This window comes from Dama dama, chromosome 2 (assembly GCF_033118175.1).
Source record: "Dama dama isolate Ldn47 chromosome 2, ASM3311817v1, whole genome shotgun sequence".
NCBI lineage: Eukaryota > Metazoa > Chordata > Mammalia > Artiodactyla > Cervidae > Dama > Dama dama.
The window spans coordinates 2,409,339-2,436,235 of record NC_083682.1 but is presented as its reverse complement, the minus strand read 5'-3'; the positions used below and the strand labels follow the sequence as shown (position 1 = coordinate 2,436,235).

The 26,897-nt window shown below is 56.7% G+C and overlaps 1 protein-coding gene across 3 annotated transcripts in view; it reads left to right on the top strand.

Annotated features, from left to right (window-relative positions):
- The window catches only part of NAP1L4 (nucleosome assembly protein 1 like 4), a 49,521-nt gene extending 30,318 nt beyond the window's left edge, over nucleotides 1-19,203 (top strand). For 2 of the 3 annotated variants that reach the window (XM_061161463.1, XM_061161460.1), the window contains exons 8-15: nucleotides 2,648-2,719; nucleotides 6,507-6,646; nucleotides 7,685-7,830; nucleotides 9,964-9,986; nucleotides 10,324-10,443; nucleotides 12,758-12,787; nucleotides 13,186-13,242; nucleotides 18,194-19,203. In XM_061161463.1, the coding sequence (XP_061017446.1) occupies nucleotides 2,648-2,719; nucleotides 6,507-6,646; nucleotides 7,685-7,830; nucleotides 9,964-9,986; nucleotides 10,324-10,443; nucleotides 12,758-12,787; nucleotides 13,186-13,242; nucleotides 18,194-18,232 (627 nt within the window). In that variant the 3' untranslated portion in view covers nucleotides 18,233-19,203. Of the gene's footprint in view, nucleotides 1-2,647; nucleotides 2,720-6,506; nucleotides 6,647-7,684; nucleotides 7,831-9,963; nucleotides 9,987-10,323; nucleotides 10,444-12,757; nucleotides 12,788-13,185; nucleotides 13,243-14,951; nucleotides 14,990-18,193 lie in introns of all 3 variants that reach the window. The other variant, XM_061161471.1, reaches the window with a different exon arrangement.
- Nucleotides 19,204-26,897: the final 7,694 nt, after the last annotated feature.

Sequence of the window (26,897 nt, the reverse complement as noted above, 5' to 3'; positions counted from 1 at the left end):
ATACATTTTTCTGTCAGGCAAAAATTTGTTAAGTTTTCTAAAATATATATATTATACATGCTGTTACATATACGTATACAAAAGCTTTTTTTACTATGCTTGATAAAAACTTGAGAAAGAACATTAAAAAAAAAAGATGGAGAAATTGGAAAACATAAATGAAATGGGAGCACTGAATATGAAATAGAAAAAGTGAAAACAAATTAGATAAAAGATCATTTAGTCCAGTTGTTTTTAAATATGACTGCTCATTAGAAAGATAGCTGGAGCTTTGAAGAATAAAAGTAATATCTGGGCATTTGTATTTTTCAAATAGTCCAAGATTATTCTGATATACATCTAGTTTACAGGTTTTTACAGGTGATTGCAGGCTTTTCTATTAAATGGTAGTTTTGGTGATATAGGATTCTATTGTTTTTCTTTTGACCAATATACAGTGATATTAAATGAGTAATAGTTACAAAATCACAATAGCGAAAGATGTTTATCAGTTTTCACAATCAATAGCCAGACGAAAAATTAAAACTAATTACGATTGCTTGCCATAATGGGAACATGATTAACCTAACAATGTAAGATAATAACTTACAATTTGGGGGGTCAAGCAGAGTGATGTGGTCATTGGAGGTGCGTACATGAAAAACTTTGCAGACAAGCAAAAGTTAAGAAAATTCAGCACCCCCAAAGCAGCTTTAGAACAAATGCTGAAAGAACTTCTCTAGGCAGGAAGCACTAGCCTGTGTGTTCTTCTCCGAGCTTCGCTTCCATAGGGAAAGGTGTGGTTTTGAAAAAGTAGACCACTTGGGGTTCCTGCTGGCCCAGGGGTCAGGACTCTCTGCTCTACCTGCTGGGCCCAGGTTTGATCCCTGGTTGGTAACAGATCCTGTAAGCCAAGTGGTGTGCTCCAAAAAGAGACAAGGAAGAAAGAATACTGGATTGTGCTTTTAAAAGAATGCCATGAGCTAGAAATTTATTGAGAAAATTGAGTAGTACATGCTAGAACCAGATTCTCACTCTGACTGTGTTAGAGTCTCCCTGGCAGCTTTTAAAACGAAGCAGCAGCATCAGTGCCTCCCCACCCCCCAGTCAGTGAGAGTCTGAGGCGCTTGTAGAGGCTCAGGAGATTCTGATGTGTCTTGATGACTTTGAAACTTGTGGGGAGCAGCTTTAAATCAGCCCTTGAGTAGCTTCCACTGCGGGCCCTTAGTTTTGGAACTGCTCGTTTAGGCCATCGAACGTTCTCGGCTCTCTGGTGTTAACGCGTGGCTGATTGAGGAAGTGAAGACCATCATGGCTGTTTCACAGATGTCAGACAGTACTGTGGGTACTGCTGGTCTGCCTGAGCAGGAGGGAGATCCCCGTGTGTTACTGTGGAGCCTTGGTTTCTGCTTCTGGAATTTGGAGTTGACATCTCATACGGATGTGGCCTTTAAGAACTGTTTTGAGCTTACTTTTTGTCCAGAGACTTGCAAGGTGCCTTTGTTATTGCTAGTTTTGTTGTTCTATGTAGGCAGGCCTCGGAGACATTGTGCATTTGGTCCCAGCACCCTGCAATAACATAAACGTAGCATTAAAGTGAGTCATGTGAATTTTTTGGTTTCCCAGTGAATAATAAAAATGAGTTTTACGCTATATTATAATCTATTAAGTGTGCAGTAGCGTTATGTCTAAAAAAATGTACATTTTTTTTGTTGTTGAGTCACTCAGTTGTGTCCAACTCTTTGTGACCCCAGGGACTGCAGCACACCAGGCTTCCCTGTCCATCACCATGTCCCAGAACTTGCTCAAAATCATGTCCATTGACAAAAATGTACATATCTTAATTTAAAAATACTTTACTGCTAAAGAATGCTAATCATTAAAAAAAAAAAAGAATGCTAATCATTATCTGACAACCCGCAGTTAACAGAAACCTTCAATTTGCAAGACAAAATCCAAAATATCTGTGAAGTGTGTTAGATGAGGTCTGCCTGTGATGTAGAAAGAACTTAAAATTGGGAAATTGGTAGTTTTCAGGCTTAATGAGCCTCAGGAAAACCTTTAGACTTCTGGGGTAAAGAAGTGACTCTTTTACAAATAAAGCGCCTTTCCTTAGTATGTGGTCTCTGGGTTTCAGGTCTTGTGATTTTTTTCCCCCTAAGTTTTCTTCAGATAACAGGCGTGGTAGACTTGAGCGTTTGCACAGTGATGCCTTGTAAAGGCCTGGAGCCGTCCTTAGACCCTCTTCTGTAGTCCTGTCATTTAGGTCTCAGATGCGCTTTGTGAGTGGTCTTGCCCGTAAGTGACCGGATCCTTACTGCCTTGGGCCCTGAGGGGGAAGTAGCTGCCCAGGTCAGTAGCTTGTCCGGCATTTCTTCTGGTCCTGCCTCTTTGGGGGTGTGAGGACCATCCGTCTGCGCTGACGGCAGCAGGTGGTGTGAGAGCCGGCAAGGCTCCTGCCCCATGGCGGACCCCCGCGGCCCCTCCCTGCGGCCCTCGAGGCTGGGGGTGAGTGAGCGTTTGGGTGGCTTCCTGGGGTGACAAGGACAGGATTTCTGCAGGGCTGATGATCCAGAGTCTAGGTGGAGATGAAGCAGTGACTCAGCGGGAACAGGTGTGTTGTCTTCTGCCGCTCACCAGAACCTTCTTTTTTTCTCTCTGTGATTAGGAATACGATGAGCCAATCTTGAAACACCTGCAGGACATAAAAGTAAAATTTTCCGACCCTGGACAGCCTATGGTAAGTACTGCCTGGTGTCAGTCAGGGCCCCGAGGGTGATGAGCCTGGAGCGGGTGAGACAGCCGCCCACATGCTGGGTGACCCGAGTGACATGCTCACTCTCCATCTCCCCCTTGCTCAACCGTGTGCAGGCCCGACTGGTGACCCTCCCAGAGGTGACTCCGGCCGCCCGCTGCTCGGCGCCGGTGCAGCAGTCAGGGCCAGGGTGGGCCTCCCGGCTGGGCTGCGCGCTGCGCCGGGCTCTGGTTCTGAGCCGGTTTCTCTCTGTCCTGTGGGCTGGGTCACGCTTCTCTCAGGCGTGTCCCAGGTTTCTGAGGATAGGCTGTGCAGAGCCGGTCACAGAGGGTGGCGGGTGCGTCCTCAGTACAGGCAGCACAGTAGCAGAGATCCTCGGGGCTGCGGGGGGCCGGCGCCCTTGGTTTTAAGAGTGACTCAGGTGGGTACAGTGCAGAGGCGCTCCTCTGCTCCTTGAGATGTGCTTCCCAGAATCCTTGCTTCTGCGGGCTCTGCGCCAGCGAGTGAGTCTGCCAGCCCCGTCCTCTGCAGCCGCCTCGGCACAAGGCCGCCTGCGAGCGCTGCTCCAACCTGCGGTCCTTCTGCGCCTGGCGGGGCCCATCCCAGCACCAAAGCAGCTGCAGCGCCACCGCCTGCCCGCGGCTCTGCGTTTCAGGTCTTGGAGACAGGTGCCTGCAGACCGGGCCGCAGGGCTTGTCCCCTTTCCTGTCCAGTGGGCGAGCCCACGGGGCCGCACACCTGTGTCTGTCCCTTCCCTGATGGCTCCACCCTGGGAGGATGTTCCAACACCCCTCTGCAGGTGGGGTGGGGGCGACAGCTGGAGTGATCTGCGCACGGTTTGGGGGCCCTTCTGGTAGCGAGGGAACCGCCTCTTCCCTGCCACACCCCACTCATCGCAGGGCCTTCCCCTAAGGCTCTCTTGACCAGGGTGGGGCTCGGCCCCGCACCCCTAGATGTGTCCTGTGGCAGTGAGCGCGCTGTGATGGGTGTGAGTGCTAGTCCCCTGGGGTGGTGGGGGTGTGCATGCGTGCGTATGTATGTGATCTGATGATTCCTGCCTTCCTCAGCCCATCTGTCTTAGCCTCCCGGTGGACACGGGAGTGGATTGCCATTTGTTCCTTCGGGGGACCTTCCTGACTTCGGGGATCAAGCTCGGGTCCCTTGTGTCTGCTGCACTGGCAGGTGGATTCTTTACCACTGTGCCCCTGGGAGGCTCGTCATTACACACATACCCCTCCTTCTTTAGTCTCCCTCCCACCCACACGCGCAGCTTGTTCTCAGCTAGACAGAGGCCTAGGGAAAGAAGGAAAAGTAGGAAAATGTGAAGAAAGGAAGTCCTGGGCTTGGAGAGATGACAGGGGAAAGAGATGGGGGAAAAGCGGGAAGTGAGTAATTGTGTCCATTCAACAGTAGGGGGTGATGAAGGACAGTGGAACAGAGCTGTTGGTTAGTCCAGCCCAGTCCCCAGGGTGGAGCGGATGCTGACGGAGCCCAGTGTGGAGATGGGTTTCCAGGGGACAGGTCAGGAGAGGCCTGGGGAGGGATCCCACTGACAATCTCACTGCCCGTAGCTGCCTTCCTGTCTGTTGTGCCAAAAGTTTGACTTCAGTTTTAGATTCAGAGGATTCAACAACAAAACAAACCTCTTGTTACACACAATTTCAATTTCTTATAGAAGGTTATTTGACTTAATATACAGTCATTAAAAGAAAAGAATAGAAACAATAGAGAGAAGTCACAGTCCATGTATCACCAGATTGGGTCAACAACCTACATCCAGACTCCAGCGGGCTGGGAAGTCCGTGTTAATAGCAGTCTGGGGTCCCGATTGGGAAAGGGTCCCGGGCGGTGCGTCTGCCCCATGGGAGATCCTTCAAATTGGAGTTTTGGGGTTTCCTGTTTACAATCTCAGGCCCCAAACCGATATCATGATCAGTTTGTGCACAGAAATGTAGCTCTGGTTTCACTTTAACTTTGACAGTGCTATTTGTTTCATCTCTAAGATCTATTAGACCATGAGGGGCTTTCCAGGCCTCCAGGGCCTTAAGAGATTCTAGGACCCATTCCCTTCCTTATCTCAAGTGCCACTTGACTTGCTTGTGCTTGCAGGAGATGCAGGTTTGATCCCTGGGTCGGGAAGATCCCCTGGAGGAGAGCATTGCAACCCACTCTGGTATTCTTGCCTGGAGAATCTCATGGACAAGAGGAGCCTGGCGGGCTCCAGTCCATAGGGTCACAGAGAGTCGGACGTGACTGAGCGTGCATGGTTTTTACTTAACCATCTGTTTGTTTGACCTTGTGCGTCATAAGACTCCGTAGACCCTGAGGGGCTGGCCAGGCCTCTAGGGGCTTAAGAGATTGCAGGACCCATTCCTTTTCTTATCTAGAGTGCCACCTGACTCACTGTGCTCGCAGGCAGGCCTGGAATCCTGGCAGGTCAAGAGCAGGTGAGAGCCCTGCTCCCCTGCTTCTGAAGCCTGAACAGGACGTTTCTCCGTTTGTTTCCCCAACACTGTCCTGACTGCACTTTGGTTTCCCAGACCTGTGGCTTGTGCTCGTCGGCCTCCCTGCCCTGCCGCCAGGTCTCTGGCCACCTGTGTCTGCCTCCCAAGCCTTCGTGGCCCTTCTCTTCCTCCTCCCCTTAGTTTGCCTAAATTACTTTCCCAGCTGATTGTTGTACCCTTGGAATAAAAACGGGAAGAGCTAACATTTCACTGGTAATGCCTGTGACCCCGGCTGCCGTCTGACCGCTTCTGCAGAGTAGTCCTCTCATGGAGAGAGGGGCTTGTGATGCCCTGTTACAGGGGAGGGAGCAGAAGCACAGGGAAGTTGGGTGACCTCCCAGAATCTCACAGCGCTGACGGGCAGAGCCCGTCCAGGCCTGGAGTGGGTCCTTTGGGCTATCTGTGGTCCCCTGAGCCCTGGGGAAGCAGGGCTGAGGGGAAGGTCTGCACACGCTTCTGCTCCTGGCCAGGTGTCCTCCTCAGATGGAACACGGTCCTCAAAACAGGGTGATGGGAGTCCCAGAGCGTTTCTTTTTGTTAACTTCAGATGTTGCCAAATCGCCCTTTGCAGTACACGCGTGCCCTTGTTTCCCAAGATACTCGCCAGTGCTGCCTTCTTGGGACTTTTTACCCAGAGAAGGGGGTATCTCATTTTCTGTTCATTTTGTTCTGTGGGCACACATGTCTTCTTTGTTGCCATTTGATTTGTTCCCACTGCTTTGTACCCACTCTGTCTGTTGAGCGTTTTGTGAGTGAAGGGTGAGTGCGTCCATGGTGGGTCCGAGAAGGCTTCTCTGCCCACGTGGAGTCTTGCGCTTTCACTGTGGGGCTGGGAAGGAACTGCTCTGCCCGAGAAGCACGGAGAGGGGGCTGGGCTGCAGCTGGCCTCCCCCTCCAGACCCCCACCTGCTGTGACTCTGCGGGCGGGGTCCCGGGCAGCGGGCCCACGTGCCCACGTGCACACTCAGGGTGGCGGGGGTTTCCCCAGCTGGCCTGGGCTCTAACATTGGGCTGGTGGTAATGCCAGCCCAATGTCGCAGTAAAGACATTCTCTTTATGTGGCCACACCTCCCGAGCTCTTCAGTGCTCTGCCTTAGGTGGGAGCTGGGTTCCAGCAGGTACTGTGTTATGTGGCCACACCTCCCGAGCTCTTCAGTGCTCTGCCTTACATGGAGCTGGGTTCCAGCAGGTACTGTGTGGTTCATAAAATCTGTCGCCAGTTATCTGTAGATTTTAAGTGGTGTTGACCCTGAGTTGTTTTTTTCCAGTCTTTTGTATTAGAGTTCCACTTTGAACCCAACGACTACTTTACCAATTCAGTCCTGACAAAAACGTACAAGATGAAGTCAGAGCCAGACAAGGCTGATCCATTTTCCTTTGAAGGCCCTGAAATTGTTGACTGTGACGGGTAAGAAAATGCCATTAAGCTTCTTTTTCTGAAACAAAAACAGGAGATGGTTTTAAAATGTCACAAGTAAGGTAGAAGTTAAGAATAAAGCAAGAAGCCGCCTATCTGTTTAAAAGCCCAGCAGACAGAGATGGAAATCAATGAAACAATCTCTCCATTTGGGGATATGACAGCTGGCACTGGGAAGCATGTCCTGGGGTTCCCTGGGCCACCATGTAGGGTGATGGCCAGGTTTCCCCAACTTAATGCGGGCCTTGGGATCCTCAGTCTCCCAGAGTGGCGCAGTGATCATGAGACTAGTCAGCTCCTCTTGGCAGGGCCCTGGTGAGTGAGCAGCTGGGTCAGTGCAGGGCCACGTGAGCACAAGTGGTCTTGGGACCCAGTGCCTCTGAGCCGCAGTCTGTGCACCGACCACCACAGAGAGCAGCTTAGAACGCATCCTCTCGGTTGGTTTGAGACATTTTGGGAAATCATCTTATTCTTGATTGAAGCATTTGTTTACTGAACCAAGGACTTAGCCTGATGAATTTCCCTGTGTGCGTGAGTATACAGAGCTTGATTAAAATTCTGCTGGACGTGGATGGCCAGAATGCTTTTGATAGATTGTTGCCCAGGCCATCGAGTGAGGAGCCTTCCTCTCTGCACACTGTCGGCCAGGGTGACGCAGAGGTCAGCCCTGCCGGGCCCGCCCAGCGCCCCTGGAAGCCACGTGTCCTTCACCAGCTGGTGGTGTCTGCGGTGGCCGCTGTGTGTTCCCCGTCTAGTCCCGCTCGCTTGTGACCTTGAGACCTTGAGCCTAAGTGGGGGGCTTCCTGCGTGCTGTGGGGTCTGTAACGGGGCAGCAGTGACAAGCTGCTGACCAGGCGTGATCACGGCAGGACCTGGCGGGACGCTGCGCGGCCCTCCTGTGCCCGGGGCCTCCGCCTCCTCGCGGATGGCCCAGTGCCTGCTCGCAGGTGCTCACGTCACGTTTCCTGTGAAGCACCGAGCTGTGACCTGCTTGCCGGGCACACGGTGATCACGGTCTTATCCCTGTAGGTGCACCATTGACTGGAAGAAAGGGAAGAACGTGACCGTCAAAACCATCAAGAAAAAGCAGAAGCATAAGGGCCGAGGCACCGTGAGAACAATCACCAAGCAGGTCCCCAACGACTCCTTCTTCAATTTCTTCAGCCCGCTGAGAGGTGAGCCGGGACGCGGGCGGAATGGCGGCGTCTAGTCGTGGTCCTCTGGCGAGCTCAGCGCTGGGGGCTGCCCTGCCGGCTGGGGGGTCTGCGGGCCCCTGTCCCGGCAGGAAGCTCCGGGGAGGGGCCGGTGCGGCTGCTCTCACACGCGCACAGCCTGCAGGCTGCCCACCCACCCCTCTCAGCCTGGGGTGTGGTTTTCTCTGCCCAGCTCGGTGTGGAGCAGGCGGCGGTTGGGCGTTAGGTGTTGTGACAGACGTGGACTTAGGGCAGAGTGGGGGCTGGGCAGCGGCCTCTGTCCTCCCCTCCCCCAACTCCAAGCCCGAATGGGACTCTGAGGGCTGAGAGCACAGTTCGGTGGCCCTCTTCACGTGACCTCCTGCTCCCGAGAAGGCAGCAGCCAGAGCTGCTGGCGGTGCTAGAATGCGGGTGCGAGGGGGGACACTGTTCTTCGTGAACGGAAGCCAGCCCCGCTCCAAGTGATGGTGGCCTTCGCGTTGCTGTGGAGGCCGCCGGTGGCGTCTCTGGGCTCTGACCCCAGGCTGCGTGTCAGGCTGCCCGGCCCACTCAGTCGCTTGTTTTTCACTGTTGTGGCTGTTGTCTTGGTTTGTTCTCGAGCCTGAAAGGCCCCAGGGTCTGTCAGTATAGGGGATAAGATCAGCAGTAAACATGATTCTCAGATTTCCTTGTTTGGAAAGATCCCTTTCAGAGCCTCGCCTGGGAATGTTGGAGGTTTCCTGTGTGAATTCACCATGAAGAAGAGGGGCTTTGAATCCTAAATTCACTGAGTTTGTTGGACTTGCAGATAATTAATAGCAATTAAGATGGAATTAAGTGGACTTGAGGATTTGGCGGAGTTTAGCGGGGTTCAGAAACTGTTGTGGTTGTTGTTCAGTTGCTCAGTTGTGTCCAACTCTTTTCAACCCCGTGGACCGCAGCACGCCAGGCTTCCCTGTCCTTCACCCTCTCCCGGAGCTTGCTCAGACTCATGTCCGTCGAGTCGGTGATGCCTCCAACCGTCTCACCCTCTGGTCCCTTCCCCTCCTGCCTTGTATTGTGGTTGCGTGAGTCTGAAATGTATCAGAAGTCACTAAGTTGTATACTTGAAGTAGGTGAGTTTGAGGGAGTGTCCCTGTTTTAAAACAATCAAACCATATCAAGTGATATGCTCTATGAAAATGAACAAAGGTTCTCAGTGGGGGAAGGATGATGGAGTGGTCAAGGAAAAAAATTAAAATCAATAAAATGATTTTTCAGATGTAGGAAACTTAGCCTGCTAGTCCAACGCCCCCTTTAGTTTTAGTCCTACAAAACTGGCCCAGAGGTCGGCGAGCAAGCCCTTGTGATTGCTGCCCCCAAGGCCAGAGTCCCAGAACCTGCATCTCCCTTGTACGTGAGGCGGGGGGGGGGGCCACCCCGGGGGTGGGGCTTACACTCCACCGGGGCCCAGACGGCAAGTGCCCCTCGCTGGGCTGGCTCCACGGGGACAGACCTCAGCGGTGGGGCGCTGGGAAGACGGGGGACAGTGTGTGCCCAGCAAAGGAGACTCACTCACCACGTGAACATGACTGGGCCCTGCTGAGCACGGGTTCGGGCCCGCCTCTGTCACGTTTGGCTCTGTGCTGGGCTCTCCTGGCATTTGGCACTGGGCCTAGTCAGTGCTGGCAGCCCGCCCTCCTGGGACGGTCAGCACTGTCCCCTCCCTTCTCCTTTGCAAACAAACAGAAGTAGAGTCCCAACCCAGCTGAGGTGCTTCGCCTCAGTGCCGTAAGGACTTAAGGGGCTTAGAGTTTCCTGTTTTCTACTGAATCATCGCACGGAGTTACATGAGGTTAAAATGCCACTTAAAGCACAGACGCGCCAAGAGACCGCAGTCTGGCCGCCAGTGCACTGTTCCACCTGTTGACTGTTAACTCTCTGCAAGTTCTCTTCTGAAAGGAGCCTTCTCCGGAGGGACCAGGAGGGGCCGGGAGGCCCCGCGCGGCTTTAGTCTGTGGTGGCAGGAGGAGGTGGGGGGCATCCCACTTTGGCGATTTCTGGAGCACCATGCTGCTTATCTGTCAGCCGAGTGTCCCGCGTAGGCTTTAGAAAGGTTTGGTTATCTGTGTAATCAGATGTTTTCTTTTTTTCTAGCATCAGGGGATGGAGAATCACTGGTAAGATTTGCGTTATTATTTAGAGTCTATTCTGCTGTTAAGAGCCATTTCCCGAGTAGTTTGCTGCTTCCTTTTTAACCTGTTCCTGCTCCCTAGAAACCAGGGGGAGCCTATGTCTGTTGCCCCGTGGTGTGGGACAGAGGCGTGCTCTGCGGGTGGGCTTTAGGGGCAGCCGTGTCCTTCCGCCTGCGCCCAGCACTTACCTGTCTCTCCTGCCGTGTGGCAGCACGGGTGCCGGGCACCTTTAAGCCAGGTCCCAGGCAGTGGGGTGGGGTCTGGTGAGAGACTGTGACATTTACCCCATGGAAACAAGTAAGCACTGAGCTTCCCCTCCCAGGATGAAGACTCCGAGTTCACGTTAGCCTCCGACTTTGAGATCGGACACTTCTTCCGTGAGCGGATCGTGCCGCGCGCCGTGCTCTACTTTACGGGGGAGGCCATCGAGGACGACGACAACGTAGGTGGCCTGGGGGCGGGGGTGGCCGTGGGGCCCGTGCGGCAGGGCAGTGTGCTCTGGAGCCTGGGGAGGAGGCATGGCCGTGGCATCTTGGAGCGGAGCACCCAGGGCCTGAGTCAGCCTGTGCGGTGACGCCTTTCAGGGTGTCCTCTAGACCCACGGGCTCACTGCTGCATGCGAGGCGTGTGGCTGGGGTGATCTCCAGACCTGGGGACTGTCATGCAGCGCCACGTGGTGACTCTCAGAGCTGAGTTGTGCTGCCGTGTGGCATACTGACTCCAGAGAGAGAACCACACGCTCCACAGGAAGACGGGCCCCTGGGCCAGCCCCTTCCCTTCGCCCTGGAGGGGCTGGCCTCTCGCAGTCAGAGCTTGGGAGCGGGGCCCTGAGCCCACCTGGCCACCTGTCCCCGAGCCGTCACCCGAGACCGTTCTCTGTCATGAGCCAACCCGGGGTGCCGCCAGCCTCCTTGCTGTGTGGAGAGGAAGTTGTGCCCTGTGGTGTTACTGGAAGCGGTTTAGTTGACATTTACTCCCTCGTGTTGAACACTCTGAGGTTTCCTTTCTGGTGAGGTCTGTGGGGGCTTCCGGCCGAGCAGCAGAAGCCAGGCGGGTCTCCACTGCTCAGCACCCTGCTTTGTGCTGCAGGCCCCGGAGCGCCGAGCGTGGGCCAGCCCGGGTGTGGGCGGCACCGTCTGAGACGAGTGGGCCTCTCGGGCAGGCTGCCCACCCCCAGGAATCCAGGAATGCGGACACACACGGCATGGCGTATCCGGGGGTCATGAAAGCACCCGGGTCGCTGCTCAAACTTCAGTTTAGGAAATGCTGGTTGTACAGATTCTGGACCGACGCCCTCCAGTAGCACCTTCTCCAGTGAGTGCACCGTCCCGCACTCTGTCCACTGCGGCAGGGCTGGCGCTGCAGGACGCTGGACGATGTGAGATTCAGCCCTTGGCAGCTAAGGAGCCAAAGGATCGGATTTATCTAGGCTGGCCAAGAAGGGTCTAGTGGCCGCACTTTGGAAACTGCCTCTAGACCTGTGATGACCGCACGCCCACCATTGTGAACACTGCGCCTGCAGTGTGTGTGCTCACTCACAGCACACGCAGGGCGGCCACCCCTGGTGACACCTGTGCCTGTAGCCGCTCCTGATGCCTTTGGGCGCGCGCCACAGGCTCACGGCGTGGCCCAGGGGCCCGGTTCTGCAGGTCCCCACGAGTACGCTGGGGCGGGTGGGACCACTGCAGCTACTCTTCAGCTCCTGACCGAGGAAGCGCAGCGGTGTGGGGACAGGCTGCTCGGAGCCGTGCAGGGCTGGCGTCGGATCTGGGTGGAGTGCACACGGGCGTTCGGGCTTTGTCTTCCACACTCGTGTCGGTCACCTTGCTCGGAGGCTTGGCTCTGCCAGAATTTGAGGTGCCCGCACAGAGCTCTCAAAGGACGGTCCAGGGTAAAACGGTGCCCGTGGAGCCTCGGGAAACCAGCCTATGTGAGCCTGTGCAAGGCTGGTTTCCGTAGGACCTCGATGCCGCAGCGGAGTCTTGCGGGCCGCCTAGCACTGTCAGCCGCTGCTCAGGACACGGGTTAGGAAGGAGCGCTCGATATCCCCACCCTGCTGCTGCTCGGGCCGAGGGGGCATGCAGACCAGGCCCAGCACTGCGCTCTGCTGAGTGCCTTTGAGCTGTTGCTAAAGACTGTGGGAGGGGGCTTCCAGGAAGAAAGATCATGAGAGAAAGCCTGCTCCATCTGCAGGTGCCTTGTTGATGGGATTGAGGTTCATGTAGTTTTGTTTGCTTCTGGGAGCAGCCTCATATCTGAGACTTTGGCTGGGAGCCTGACCAGCAGTGTCTTTGGACACGCAAGAGGTTGGATCCAGACGTTCGTTTAGCTACAGTGTTGGAGTTTCTCCTGGCATACTTTAAACACCAAGGTTTTATTACATTCCTAGACACAGATGAACGGTTTCCCCTTGTCTGAGATGTAAAATGACGCTGAGAGTCCCGTGTGTGATAAAACCATGCGGCTGGTCTGCTTAGATGGGGCTAAAGAGCCTGGTTGGACACGGCGCACCCCGAAGCTGACTGGCTCCTTCTGTGCCCCACCCGCACCCAGAGTCTTTGTTGAGGGTGGTTTTCAGATACCTGGTGTCCCGTGAGCATGGCAGGACACAGCAGGAAGCTGGCTTCTGCTCAGAGGCGTGCCACTGCCCGCTCTCTTCAGGCCTGACCACTGTGAGCACGGGACAGGGGCTGTATCTGGATCAGGTTGCCACTACGCTTTATAAAAACGTAAAAACCTCTTTCCTTCCCTTTCAGTTTGAAGAAGGTGAGGAAGGAGAAGAGGAGGTAAGACCTGGCTCACGTGCGATGTCATTCCCCGAGGTGGTCCTCGGCCCTGTCTGCTTAGTGGACTGAGGCTGTGGGGTCTAACTGGCCACGATGCACTCGTCTTGTGGGGAACCTGCCCCGGAGGCCCTCAGCCCTAGCGAACACTCGCTAAGACGCAGCGGATAGGTGGCAGTGTCAAGTGGGACCCTGCAGTTGGCTTATGAAAGTGCATCCTAGAAAATAACCATTTATAAACAATCCGCTTGTTCGGCAGTATGTTTACTTCAGGGTCGTCTGTGGGAAAAGTGTCCAGAGGAGGGACTTGCTCAAGTGTGGGTGGTAGTGATTGTAGCCAATTTCCTTGTGAATCAGAGTAGCCCTGTCTGTCCAACTCATTCTCCCTCCTTTTGATGCAGGAGTTAGAAGGTGACGAGGAAGCAGAAGATGACGATGATGCTGAAATTAACCCCAAGGTGAGTTGTTGGGAATTCCCACACCTGTGTCTACTACACTGCTGAGCTTTTAAAACACGTTCCTAGCTTTGAGCCAGGCTGTTATGAGCTGTTATGAACATGTGCTTGTCATTCTCTAATTAGATAAGTTAAAATTGTACCAGAAATATACTCGGATGACGAGCTGTTTAGATACCTGATACACAATTTGAGTGTTAAATGGCTTTCCAGCTCTTTGTCAATCTGTGTCTTATTTATGTAAACTTACTTGGGAGAGCAGCTTTACGTTCCTTATTTTTATGATATAGTTGGCAGCATGAATAAACCTTTGTGTTTTGTGTTTGTTTTTGGAAAAGGTACGGAGATGGGGTTTGGTTTGTCTTGATGACTAGAATAAAGGAGCAGCAGGCAGACTTTACAGTTGTAACTGGACTGAGACGAGTGAGGGGATACGTCTCAATAGCTTAGATAATTTGAAATAAATCAGGAAGCGTTGCAAAAACCAACAAAGAAATAACTGATGAGGGTGAGTGGCAGTCCCAGTAATTTTACACATAAGTGAGATTTAACCTACCGTCTCAGATGAGCCTACATCAAGGAACTTGCCACTTGACACGTATTTTAAATACGGAAGTGTTTTAATGCTGTTCTAAAGCTGTATTGAGAATTACTCTTGTGTGCTCACATGAAATTTATGGCTCACCTGCCTCTTAGGACTAAGGGTGTCACAGTCCGTCAGAAGACTCACTGTACTTGGTGCTGTGGATTCTATCTCTAAGTAGACGTTGTTTCCCCTGGTCGGGCCCTAGGCTGGCCGTGTTTAACTGGGTCTGAGCGCTCTGTGGCACCGGCCATGTCTACGAGTGCACGCTCACAGTGGTGCTTCCTTCTAGGGAAGGGTGTGAGTGCGTTTACCACCTCAGCGTACCGTGTAGGTGCTGCTCGGGGCATGGGCTCGGACACGTTCATCCCTTAAGCCAGCCTGTCCCCTTTACGGTGACGTGTACACGCCAGGGCCCCGAGTGCCTCGCCCTTCGCCGTCAGCTGAGGAGCCGTGCCCTGCTCGCCCCCAGGTGTATGAGCCTGGCTGTCCTGCGGCCCTCGGGGGCCTGAGGCACGTGTGCACGGTGGGGCTCCAGGCCAGAAGCAGGCGGCTCTGGCGTCCGCCTCTGACTGGAGGCTGTCTGCCACTCGTCTCCGCGGCACTGAGGCTGCTCCCTCCTCCTGTCGTGTCGTCCCTCCCGTTGTCGTCCCCTCTTCTCTCCGTGGCCAGGCCTCCTGTCTTTTCTCACGTCTGGGTTTTCTAGAAGAGCAGCCGCACCTAGTGATCACAGAACGGAGGGAGCGGCCGGCACTCACCCTTCGTGAGGGCCTTGGTGTGTTTCTTTGGTCGGGAGCGGGCGAGAGGGACCAGAGGCTCGTGGGGTGCGGGTCTCAGCCACGCCGAGGGGTCTGGTCTGGTCCTCTGGGGCCGTGATGGGACACTCCTGCTCCTCTGGTGCGCCTCTTCAGAGGACTCTCAAGTCCGTCTGCCACGAGCAGGGGCGGTACGGGAGAGGGCTGTCTGGGTATTAGAGGTGCAGATCTGAGTGTCAGATTGCCCATCTCAGGGTTGATATTTTGCAGCCCTTTTATACCATGAGAAATTGTGGCTCTTTCCTCCTGTTTAATTTTGTGCATTTCATTTTCTCTCATGCTGATGGTTCCTTTCAATTTTTTTCCCCATTTAGGTGTAATTTTTGTCTGTTAATCATTCATACGTTTCTAGGTAAGGTGGAATTCCATTCATTCATATCTTCCAAACTTGTGGTCTGTGTTCTGTAACAATGCCACGTTGTGACTGGTAGCGTGTCCAGGGATGCTCAGCATATGCAGGGCTGGACAGGGCTTGCTGAGAGCAGGTGTCTGCCGTGTGCACTTTGAAAACCAACCAACAGAGACCAGTCGGGCTCCTGTTGGCCGATGTCACTGGTGTGGCATCTTTGTTGGCATTGGAACTGCCCCCCTGCCCCGAGTAAGAGGACAGAAAAAGGGTCTGGGACCAGAGTGCCCAGGCCCCCCAGCAGGGCAAGCCTGCTGCCCACTGTGGTTTTTCTTCCCTTGAACGTGTGTCTGTTGCTCGTTCCTACTTATTAAGTTCAGGTGTTGTGCAGACCAGCAGGGAGTGAAGGGTGGACTTTCATGTGCCACAATGTTCTGTCTCGGGAGCTGCTGGCGCCAGCGTCCCGTGGGTGGTGGTGAGTGCAGCGGAGGTTGCCGAGGTGTGTGCGGCTCTAGTAAGAGCACCAGCTCCAGACCAAGGCTGTCCGCCCTGTCCCCCGCAGGGTCCCCGCCCCGTGGCTCTGCCCGTGTCACAAGTCCCCCCATGGACGCCGCTGTTGGCTCCTGTGGGGAAGGGAGGGAGGTGCGGACAGGAGACCTGTGTGAAGCTGGGCTGGCAGTGTTGGCATCTAGGCGGGAGCAGGGCTCCCCAGACTGCGCTGGTGTGGAGGGTGTCTGTCTACATCCCCTCCCTTCACTCAGGCAGGCTGGCTTTCTTAGAAAACCAAGGCAGGCAGGCAGGGGCGGGCTACAGAAGACTTTTCTTTTTTGACTACAACAGGTCTTCATTGTGGATGCAGGTTCTTTAGTTGTGGCGTGCAACTTCTTGGTTGCAGCATGTGGAGTCTAGTTCCCTGACCAGGGATCGAACTCTAGCCTCCTGCATTGAGGGCATGAAGTCTTAGCCACTGGACGACCAGGGAAATCCCTACAGAAGACTTTGGATAGGTGACATGCACGGCCACCCTGGGTCCCATCTGAGGGCTTCGAGCAGTCATGTCAGGGTGTGTCTCCTTGCTCCTGGCCCCCACTGCCCGTGGTGTCTGAGGGGTGTCACTGGGCTCATTCAGCCCGAAGCCCCTCTGCTCCCCACCCCCTGCCGGCGGTGCAGGCCGTCCGTGAGCAGCCCAGCGTGTCCTCTGGGCAGAACCAGTCACGCTGTCGAGCGTCTGTCTCCCGGCCCGGAGCCCCTGTGGGGGAGGCCGCTTCCAGGACTGAGCCAGCAGCGCTGAGGCTGGGGCAGGTTGATGGGGGCCTTGTCCTGGGCCCCACCCTCTCGGGCAGTTGCTGTCTGTGAAGGCCTTTCTCTTAAATGCCCCCAGCTGGCAGGGGATTGGCTCTCTTGTCCCTTGATGACTGGGCTTCTGCCAGCTTCGTGACGTGAGGGCGGGGCTTCCTGCAGGTCGTCTGGGCCCCTCCCAGGCTGGAACCATGGTGTCTTGTTGACAGAGTTCACTCGTGTGACTACAGGGCTCTGTCAGGGCTCCAGCCTGGAAGTTGTGTCCGTGTGGATGCTGGCCCGGGGTGGGGCGGCGCTTGGCCTTTGGGAGGCAGCGTGCCACGGGTGGCCCTGCTCCCCCTGACTGAAGAGCTCCACTCCGCCTCCCCCACCCCCGCTGCCCATCCTGGCCTTGGGACAACCAGTTCCCACCAGCGTCTGCAGCCCCCAAGGTGAACAGCTGGTGATGCATGCTGGTGGTAGAGAAGGTGTGGCCCGGAGACGGCACGCTGACTGCGTGCTGCTCCACGTGACATGGCGTCCTGTCTGTCCACTGTGTCCATTTACCTGGAGGGAGGCGGGGCCACATCCCAGGCCTGAGCCTCCTGCCCGGGCCCACCTACCCAGCCCACCACCCACCACACGGTCCCAGCCCCTCAGCCTCAGCTCTCCAGCCTGCTTTCTTCCTGCAACTCCAGCTGTGGAAACATGCGTCTCCCCTTGTCCACAGACGGCTGCGTGCCGCTGCCCCAGCCCGGAGCACCTCTGTACACCCAGTGAGTCTGGAACCAGCCTCTGAGCCCCGCGGCCATGTGTCCGGGCTGCCTCCAGGACCCCTTTGAGATGACAGTTAGGTCTCTTTTAAGTAGAATTTCTCGTCGGGGTGCTTGCTCTGGGCCCCGGTGGTGTTCCTGGGGAGTGTGTGATCAGGTGCTGTTAGCCCGGTGCTGGGCGGCCACGGGGCCAGGCCTGGAGCTAGCGTCCCACTCGGCTCTATGCTTGTGCACCTGTGCGTGAGGGCCTCAGCCCGGGGCCTGCGGTCAGGGTTCTGTCTCTGTCCACCCTTTACACGTGGTCTTTTCATCCCGCAAGTGTGGGTTCCCACAGGATGGTGCCCGGCTTGTTGATCCTCAGCATCAGTTGTGTTATACCAGATGTTTCTTTAAAACTGTGTGATGCCAGTTTTTCTTAGACTCTGTGGACATGCCACATTATATTCAGGGTAATTTGTCATCTTCCCAGCCAGAAATCATGAGTTCCTGTTGAGTAAATCATTGGCTCAGAAGTATTAGTAAAATTGATGTCTGTCTGTGAGGCTCTTGTGGTCTCCGCACAAAATTCATGGGGTTGCTAAACAGGTTGAAATGCTGTGAGCTGTTCTCCGTTGGATTATAGTCAAGTGAGTCTGCTCTGGGGAGTGGTCTCCCCCTCCCCCTCTTCTGGAAGGCTAGCGTGCCAGCTGTGGGGCTCCTCCCTGGCAGGGTTGGGCTTTGTCTGTGGAGCGCTTAGTGGCCCCTCACCCGCTGTCCTGGCCTTGTCCCCGTCAGTGAGCGGCGCTCTGAGGCCTGGTCCTGGGGGCAGGCGTGCTCCAGGCAGGGCCCTGGAGCCTGGCCCATCTGTGCTGGCCCAGAGCTGGGCCTTCCAGCGTGGGGACGGGGCGCTGCTCTGTTCAGTTACTCTCTGCCACTTAAGGACCTCCCCTCACCCTGAGATCCTCCTGCTGGCAGTTAAGCTGTCTTTAAACAAGAAAAGGCAGCTCCACTGTGCCCTTGTTTCTGGGATGTTAGCTTATTTTTTTTTCAAAATGTATGTTAGCAACCAGTTTTTTAGTAAGGACAAGTGAAGTATTGAGTCTTTGTTTTTGTTGTTGGATGGAGATGCCTGCTGACGGGTTGCCCGTTTCTCTACAGTCTTGTTTTCTCTCGTTGACAGAAGGAGCCCAGCCAGCCCTCGGAGTGCAAGCAGCAGTGAGGCGCCCGTGTGGACAGTGCTCACGCCTAACTCGTTTTCAAGTGCATGATTTTCACTTTAACTTCTCCTTTTACTTTATTATTTTGCTTAACCTGTACAGTGGCAGCTCAGATGCATTTCATAGATAGGAGGTTAATTCCAGCACCCTCTACGGCTTTGGGCACAGCCCAGTGGACTCACCCAGCCCTGCCTTGGCGAGGGCCCTGCAGATCGCATTGGGGGATCACTGGACGCCAAGGGCACGTGTCCAGGGGTGTGGTTCCGGGGCATCTAGAACTCCTTCACCCCTCCCGCCATCGGACAGGATTTGTTTTGTTTGAAGACGCCCACGCACTGTCTCCAGTCCCGGCAGAGCCAGCCGGGGTAGGCGCCCTTCTCACACTGCTCTTTCTTTAGTTTAATTTTCCTCAGGACTGACCCTGAGGCTCCAGCTTTTGTGGTTCATCTCGTATTTATTTTATTTTTCACGCTGGTGACGGCTTGGGGGCGTGCACTGTCGCTTGTCGTTCAAGTTTCCGAGACCCTGTGGGGACCAGACACCCGGTGCCCTGAGCCGGAGGTGCTGGTCAGGCTGCAGACCCCGCGGAAGCCGCTGCTCCCTCAGGACACGCGGACCACGCTTGGCCTTGGGGACGGGGGTGGGGCTGTGGGCAGAACCAGGGTTTGCCAGGCTTCGCGGGGAGGGGCTCCGGCCGGGAAGCACGGCTTTCCTCGTAGTGCGACACGTCCTGCTTTCTCGTAGCTCCCATTTCTTGGCCCCACACTCATTTTGTCTTAAAAGCCCTGGGTTCCGAGCGACCTGTCCTTGGTGGCGTGTGGGTTTTGAGTGTGTGACCTCTGGCCCGGGGAGTTCAGGCTGTGGCCAGGCTGTAGAGTGCTCAGCCTTACTTAACGATACATTTGTAACTGAATACAGTGTTTTCAATTTGTACAGAATAGTTAGGATATTCTATTAAAGTTGTGACCATGGACCCAGTGTGTGTGTCTTCCTTGGGGGGCCGCCGCGGGTGGCGCGGGAGCGACGGCAGGCCGCTGGGTGTGGGCAGATCCAGGACCTCCGGGCTCCTGGTTGGTTTCTTCCTGAGGCGCACTTCCCTGTCGATGGGTTGGGGTCCCCGTCCCCGCCCCAGCAGAGTCGTTCCTCAGCATTTGCAGGTTTGCGCCCTCTAGGTTCCTGAGTGAGGGCCGTGCGCCGTCGTCTACTCGCCGCTGCTTTTCCGGGGTTCCCCCCCCCTTCTCAGGAACAGGAGCTCTTCCCAGAAAAGACGCTTCCGACCTGAGGGCCGCGTCTTGTCAGGCTTTTCCGGTTTCCGGTGTTTGCTCCGCCCCCTTCCCAGAAGCACCCGCTGCCCAGGCCCCTTGCTCCAGCTCCACAGCTGGGACTCTGCCCGTGGCGAGGTCGGGGCGCCCAGGGAGGGAGGAGACGCCGGGGCAGGCAGGCAGGTGGCCGGCTGCCCCCGCCTCCGCGCAGGAGTCCAGCCCACCCGACGCCCGCCTGCCTGTGGGGCTGGCGTCTCATGAGAGCGGCCAGAAAGCGGAGGGTGCTGGCCGGCATGAGGGAGGGTGGGAAGCTCGGAGCATGGCTGAGGGGTGAACGTGCGTTCAGGGACGACCGTGGAGCTGGAAGGTCTTGACTGAAGTGTCTGGGCCGCCGAGCTTCAGACCCTCCAGCAGTGGGCGGTGGGGAACCCTTGCCCGTGCCCACCCCAGAGGCCATCAAGGAGAGGCTGCCTTGTTCCCACCCACACGCAGCCAGTACCCCATCCTCGGAGGGTGCGCGAGGCCCCCACACCCCTGCCCTGTCCCCTCAGGGGCCCCCACTCCAGGCTGGCTGCTGTCACCACTGACCCGGGACACTCCGTGACCGCGTTGATGACAGAAGAGCGGACAGGGTGGTGGTGCAGGGCGCTGTGCCCGGGGGACCTGTGGGAGGCGAGCACACGGCGTCGCGCTGGGGGCACCTTATCTCGCTGCCGCTGGTCCCTCCCACTGTCCTCACCAGCGGGCGATGGACCTGAGTTCACACCCGAAGCAGCGGCTCCACCCTGAGCACAGAAGGATGCTGGGCGAGTCAGGCGAGCAGCTGCTCTTCCATCCGCTAGTGAGCAGCGGTGAGCGTTCACCGGTTGGTGTGAGGAGAGCCAGGGGAGACGGTTAGGTTCTCTGCCCGGCACCCTGTAGGCTTCGGGAGAGGAGGTGCGTGTCACCTGGGTGCGAGTCTGGACATCGTTCCCGGTTTGAGATGGCCACAGACTGGGGCGGCCCCTCACTCACCCCCAGGAGACAGGAGGGGTCCTGTCCCCTCCCATGGCGAACTCTTGGCCACAAAGGACCAGGGCACCTCCCTGCCCGTGGGGAACATCTGGGGTGTGTTGGGAGGAACAGAACATATGTCATGAACACACTTATGTGTGAGTGCACACCGGCACATGGGAACACCTGTGTGGGAGTGCACACCAGTACATGGCGACACCTGTGCGGGAGTGCAACAGGTGCATGGGAACACCTGTGCAGGGGTGCACACCGGTGCATGCGAACACCTGTGTGTGAGTGCAACAGGTGCATGGGAACACCTATGTGTGAGTGCACACCAGTACATGGGAACACTTGTGCGGGAGTGCACACCGGTGCATGGAAATGCCTGTGTGGGAGTGCACACTGGTGCATGGGAACACCTGTGCGGGAGTGCACACCGGTGCATGCAAACACCTGTGTGTGAGTGCAACAGGTGCATGGGAACACCTGTGTGTGAGTGCACACCAGTACATGGGAACACCTGTGCGGGAGTGCACACCGGTGCATGCAAACACCTGTGTGTGAGTGCAACAGGTGCATGGGAACACCTGTGTGGGAGTGCAACAGGTGCATGGGAACACCTGTGTGTGAGTGCACACCAGTACATGGGAACGCCTGTGCAGGAGTGCACACCGGTGCATGGAAACGCCTGTGTGTGAGTGTAACAGGTGCATGGAAACACCTGTGTGGGAGTGCACACCAGTAAATGGGAACACCTGTGCAGGAGTGCACACTGGTGCATGGGAACACCTGTGTGTGAGTGCAACAGGTGCATGGGAACGCCTGTGCGGGAGTGCACACCCGTGCATGGGAACACCTGTGTGGGAGTGCACACCGGTGCATGGGAACACCTGTGTGTGAGTGCAACAGGTGCATGGGAATGCCTGTGTGGGAGTGCACACCCGTGCATGGGAACGCCTGTGTGTGAGTGCACACCGGTGCATGGGAACACCTGTGCGGGAGTGCACACCAGTGCATGCAAACACCTGTGTGTGAGTGCAACAGGTGCATGGGAACACCTGTGTGTGAGTGCACACCAGTACATGGGAACGCCTGTGCAGGAGTGCACACCGGTGCATGGAAACGCCTGTGTGTGAGTGTAACAGGTGCATGGAAACACCTGTGTGGGAGTGCACACCAGTACATGGGAACACCTGTGCAGGAGTGCACACTGGTGCATGGGAACACCTGTGTGTGAGTGCAACAGGTGCATGGGAACGCCTGTGCGGGAGTGCACACCGGTACATGGGAACACCTGTGTGGGAGTGCACACCGGTGCATGGGAACACCTGTGTGTGAGTGCAACAGGTGCATGGGAATGCCTGTGTGGGAGTGCACACCCGTGCATGGGAACGCCTGTGTGTGAGTGCACACCGGTGCATGGGAACGCCTGTGCGGGAGTGCACACCGGTACATGGGAACACCTGTGTGGGAGTGCACACCGGTGCATGGGAACGCCTGTGTGGGAGTGCAACAGGTGCATGGGAACATTTGAGTGCACACCAATGCATGGGAACACCTGCGCGGGAGTGCACGCCCGTGCATGGGAACGCCTATGAGGGAGTGCACACCGGTGCCTGGAAACACAGCTGTGTGTGAGTGCACACCTGTGTGCGGGTGCCCAGTCATGCCACGTGGAGGCTCCCAGCTCCACAGGAAGCTGGACGGAGGCCCTGCAGACTGCGGGAGAAGCACTGGGATGGCCGCTTTCTGCGTCCCCTCTGGGGAACCATGTGATGGCGTGGGCAGACAAACTGGGTTTGCCTCAGGGCAGTCAGGGTAGAGGGCGGCATGTTGAGACTACTCAGAATGCGGCACTGGGTTTTGTTTCCCTTGTGGGGTAGGAAGGGTGGGCGAGGGTGCCCGGTGCTGGGGCTTCAGGCTGCCGCTCGGCTGTCCCAGGCACACTTGGCAAGGCTGCTGCGCAGAGCCCTGCCGCTGTGCCCTCCCCACCGAGCGCTGGGGCTCAGACCCCACGGCCCCTCACGGGCCCCCGGGTTCGGTCAGGCCTTGCCATTGGTGCTGGAAGGTCACAGAGCATCCAGGAGGTTTGCCCAGAGCCATCAGCCCGGAGGCAGCAGGGCAGTGGCACTCTGGTGGCCTGACCAGTGTGCCCGGCTCTTCCTGGAGCTGCAGCTGCCTGGGCCCAGCACTGCCCATGCGGTCAGGCCCCCGCCTCTGTCCCCTGACTGCCGCAGGCCGGGTAGAGCTTTGATGGCCAGGGCGCCCCACCCGGCCTTCACGATGCTCCTCAGGGGTTCCCTCCCTCCTGTGGTCTCTGCCGTGAGGCTCACCAGGCCCCCGTTGCTCTGTCGCCAGCCACAGGGCCTGGTTCCCTGCCTCCCTCAGGGCCTGTGCCTCATCTGTCACCGTGTCCTCAAAACCGACGGGTGGACTCCAGGTCCAGCAGCCACTCTGACCCCCTCCTCCACCAGCCTCAACACCCCAGCTTCTGGGAGACGCGCAGCCCAGCACCCAGCCCTCGGAGGGCAGGAGCCCGTGGCTAAAGGCAGCAGTGACCGTGCACCCCACATGGGGCGACCCTTGACATCAGGAGCCCATCGACACGGGGATCTCAGAAGTGGCACCTGAGTGGGGCCTGGGACACGTGTGCACACTTGTCAGAGTCCCTCGCGTGGTGGGGTGTGGTTGGACACTTCACTGTAGCTGAGTTTTCACAAGCCCCACAGATGGGGGTGGTTCCGGTTTTGCTTTTACGGGTTGGGGGTTTTGGCCCCAGGGCCTGGCGTGGGCACCAGACCTCCCGGCCCCTGCCTCACCCTGGTGGCTGGCGTGCTGTGTCAGTTCATGGCCTCCACTCTGGGGCAGGGCCCCCCAGAGGCCTGAATCACTTCTTCCAGGGCCCAGCCATCCCCCCAGGCCCACGGGTTCCCCCTTCAGTCTGTGCCACAACAGGGCCAAGCTGACTCCACCCAGTGATTCCTGCTCCCTGAACTCCTTCCAGCCAGTGGGGCAGGGGTGGGTGGGCTCGCCCCGGAGGTGGGCAGCTAGGCTGGGGAGGGGGAGGGTGGAGACTCGGCTCCCTGACCTCTGGCATCCGCTCAGTCTCTCCTCCCTACTTCCCCTTTCTGCCACCAAGCCCCCAGTGGGCTGGGCAACACTGGGTGGGCTGCAGAGACCCGGTGGGACAGGGACCACCTCCAGTTGTGCCACCAGCCAGGCCCCTGGTAGAAGCAGGCACTGTGCCGAGCATGGGTGACCCTTGGCTCCTGGTTGCCACACTGGACCCGGTCCTGGCCTCCAAGCCCTCATGAGCAGCTTCCTTCCTGTGGGGGCAGACGTCCTCCCGGCCCCAGGCTCAGAGGGCAGGGCCACGTGGGCAGCGGGAGGCCACAACCCCAGACCCAGCCATCCCCCCACTCCCCCCAGAGTCGCTGGCAGGCAGTCCCCCACAGCAGGAGCTCTGTGACCCTCCTGGCCTGGGCAGGCCTCTGATCTCGCCCTGATGCTTTGGACACCTCGTCCTCCTCCAACCCTCCTCACAGCCCTGGAGCCTGTCTGTGGATTCCCACCAGGCGCTGGCCCTGGAGACCCCCATGAGCCCTGCCTCCTCGGGCCACCGGGAAGGTGAGGCCCGGCTAATACTCCAAGGCCAAGGCACCGTGGTGCGCCTAGGTGCAGCCCCCGCCCGCCCCAAGGTGTCACTGCCGGCCCAGTCACCGGGCCCGTCTGGCCACACCGACAGCTCGGGGAGGTGGCCAGATGTGGCTTTCCACGACAAGCCGACAGCCTCGGCCCAGCGGGGATCCACGCTTGTGGGGCCTGTGGACCTCGCACACGCCACGAACAGCCTCTGTGGCTCCTTCCCCAGGGGCTCCCCAGGGACCCTCCTGCAGTTGGGCGTGCCCACCTGGCCGCGGCCTGCCCAGGTCTTGGTTCTGCATCTGGGGCCTGAGGGGACCCATCGTTTCCTGCCTTGGGGACTCAAGGGGCGACGCCGGGGTGCGAGGCCAGAACCGCCTCCTTCCCAGACCCTGGGTACAGGGCTGGCTGCCCACACCACCTCCCCAGAGCCTGCAGGCTTAGAGCCCTGGGCCTCTGTTGGGCTGGGGCGTCCTCCTGGGGACAGGGCTCCTGGGGACAGAGGCTCCTGGGGGCAGTACTGAGCCTCCGTCAGGCTGGGGCATCCTCCTGGGGACAGGGTACCGGGGGCGTGTTTCTGGGCTCTCCTTCCTCATGAGGTACCAGGGTGGGGGCAGGGCAGATGGCTGCAGAAAAGGGTAGGGTGGGAAGGAGGCAGGGGAGTGAGTGCCAGGACCCTGGTCCTCCAAGTGGGAGGCACGAGGGGACACCTGAGAGCATGAGGTGCCTGGGCTGGTCTGAGGGGCCTGGGGACCCAGGGCTAGGGTGCCCGGCCCCTTAGCAGCTCATGGGTGGGGGCCGAGACAGGGCTGGCAGCTGGCAGGGGCCTCGTGCAGAGACCTGCCCGAGACTGCGGTGCCCAGTGAGAGGCCAATGGGCCAAAGAAAGCAGAGCTTCCACCCAGAGGAGGGGCTGAGGGGACCCCCTGGCCAGGTCCCTCCCCACTGCGGCTCCCCTATCAGCCGCCTCCTGGCTGCTGCTCCTGCCACCTCCTGGGGCAGCCCAGGCCCCTCGGAACATCCCAAGCCTGCTCTCCTCGCCTCTGGCTCTCCTCCTGGCCAGGAAGTGTTTACTTCCAGACCACGAGGAGCTCTGTCTCCTTGTCCACGCCTGGGGAGAGCCAGGTGATGTGGAGAAGCCCTGCTCACCCTGAGGACCCAGCTCAGAGTCACCGGCAGTCTCAGTACCACTGGCCAGCTGATGACCCCATCCTTCTGTCTCACACGGGCTCTCATCTGCCAGCCAACTGGCTGCAGGGGAGGGTGAGAGTGGGTGGGCGGGGGTGGAGGCAGACTCAGTATCAGACCCCCTGGGGGCTGTGTCAGTGTCCTGGGGCGGCCATCACAAACGACCACAAAGTGGGTGTTGTACTTTTATGGCTCTGGAAGCCAGAAGTCCTGGATCAAGGTGTTGGTGGGACCACATCCCCTCCTGCCAAGGCGCTACGGGAGGAGGGTCCTCCCACCTCCTCAGTACTTGAACTGAGAACTTCCAGATGTACAAGTTGGGTTTCAAAGAGGCAGAGGAACCAGAGGTCAAATTGCCAACATCTGTTGGATCATTGAAAAAGCAAGAGAGTTCCAGGAAAACATCTACTTCTGCTTTATTGACTATGCCAAAGCCTTTGTGTGGATCAAAACAAACTGGAAAATTCTTAACAAGATGGGAATACAGACCATCGTATCTGTCTCCTGAGAAACCTGTATGTGGGTCAAGAAGCAACAATTTGAACTGGACATGGTACAACGGACTGGTTCAAAATTGGGAAAGGACTGTGACAAGGCTGAATGTTGTCACCCTGCTTATTTAACTTATATGCAGAGTGAAGTTAAGTGTTAGTTGCTTAGTCATATCCAACTCTTTGCAACCCCATGGACTGTAGCCCATCTGGCTCCTCTGTCTGTGGAATTCTCCAGGCAAAAATACTCGAGTGGATAGCCATTCCCTTCTCCAGGGGATCTTCCCAACCCAGGGATTGAACCCAGGTCTCCTGCATTGCAGCTAGATTCTTTACCATCTGAGCCACCAGGGAATCTCTTATATGCATAGCGCATCAAGCAAAATGCCAGGCTGGATGAATCACAAGCTGGAATCAAGATTGTCTGGAGAAATATAAAAAACCTCAGATATGCAGGTGATACCACTCTAATGGCAGAACGTGAGGAGGAACTAAAAAACCTCTTGATGAAGGTGAAAGGTTTTTTCCCCACAAAGCTGGCTTGAAACTCAACATTCAAAAAACTAAGATCATGGCATCTGATTCTATCAGTTCATTTCAGTTGCTCTGTCATGTCCAACTCTTTGTGACCCCATGGACTGCAGCACACCAGGCTTCCCTGTCCATCACCAACTTCCAGAGTTTACTCAAGCTCATGTCCATCAAGTCAGTGATGCCATCCAACCATCTCATCCTCTGTTGTCCCCTTCTCCTCCTGCCTTCAATCTTTTTCAGCATCAGGGTTTTTCCAATGAGTCAGTTCTTCACATCAGGTGGTCAAAGGATTGGAGCTTCAGCTTCAGCATCAGTCCTTCCAATGAATATTCAGGACTGGTTTCCTTTAAGAGTGACTGGTTTGATCTCCCTGCAGTCCAAGGAACTCTCAAGAGTCTTCTCCAACACCACAGTTCAAAAGCATCAATTCTTCAGTGCTCAGCATTTTTTTATGGTCCAAGTCTCATATCCATACATGACTGTTGGAAAAACCATTGCTGTGACTAGCTGGATCTTTGTCAGCAAAGTAATGTCTCTGCTTTTTAATATGCTGTC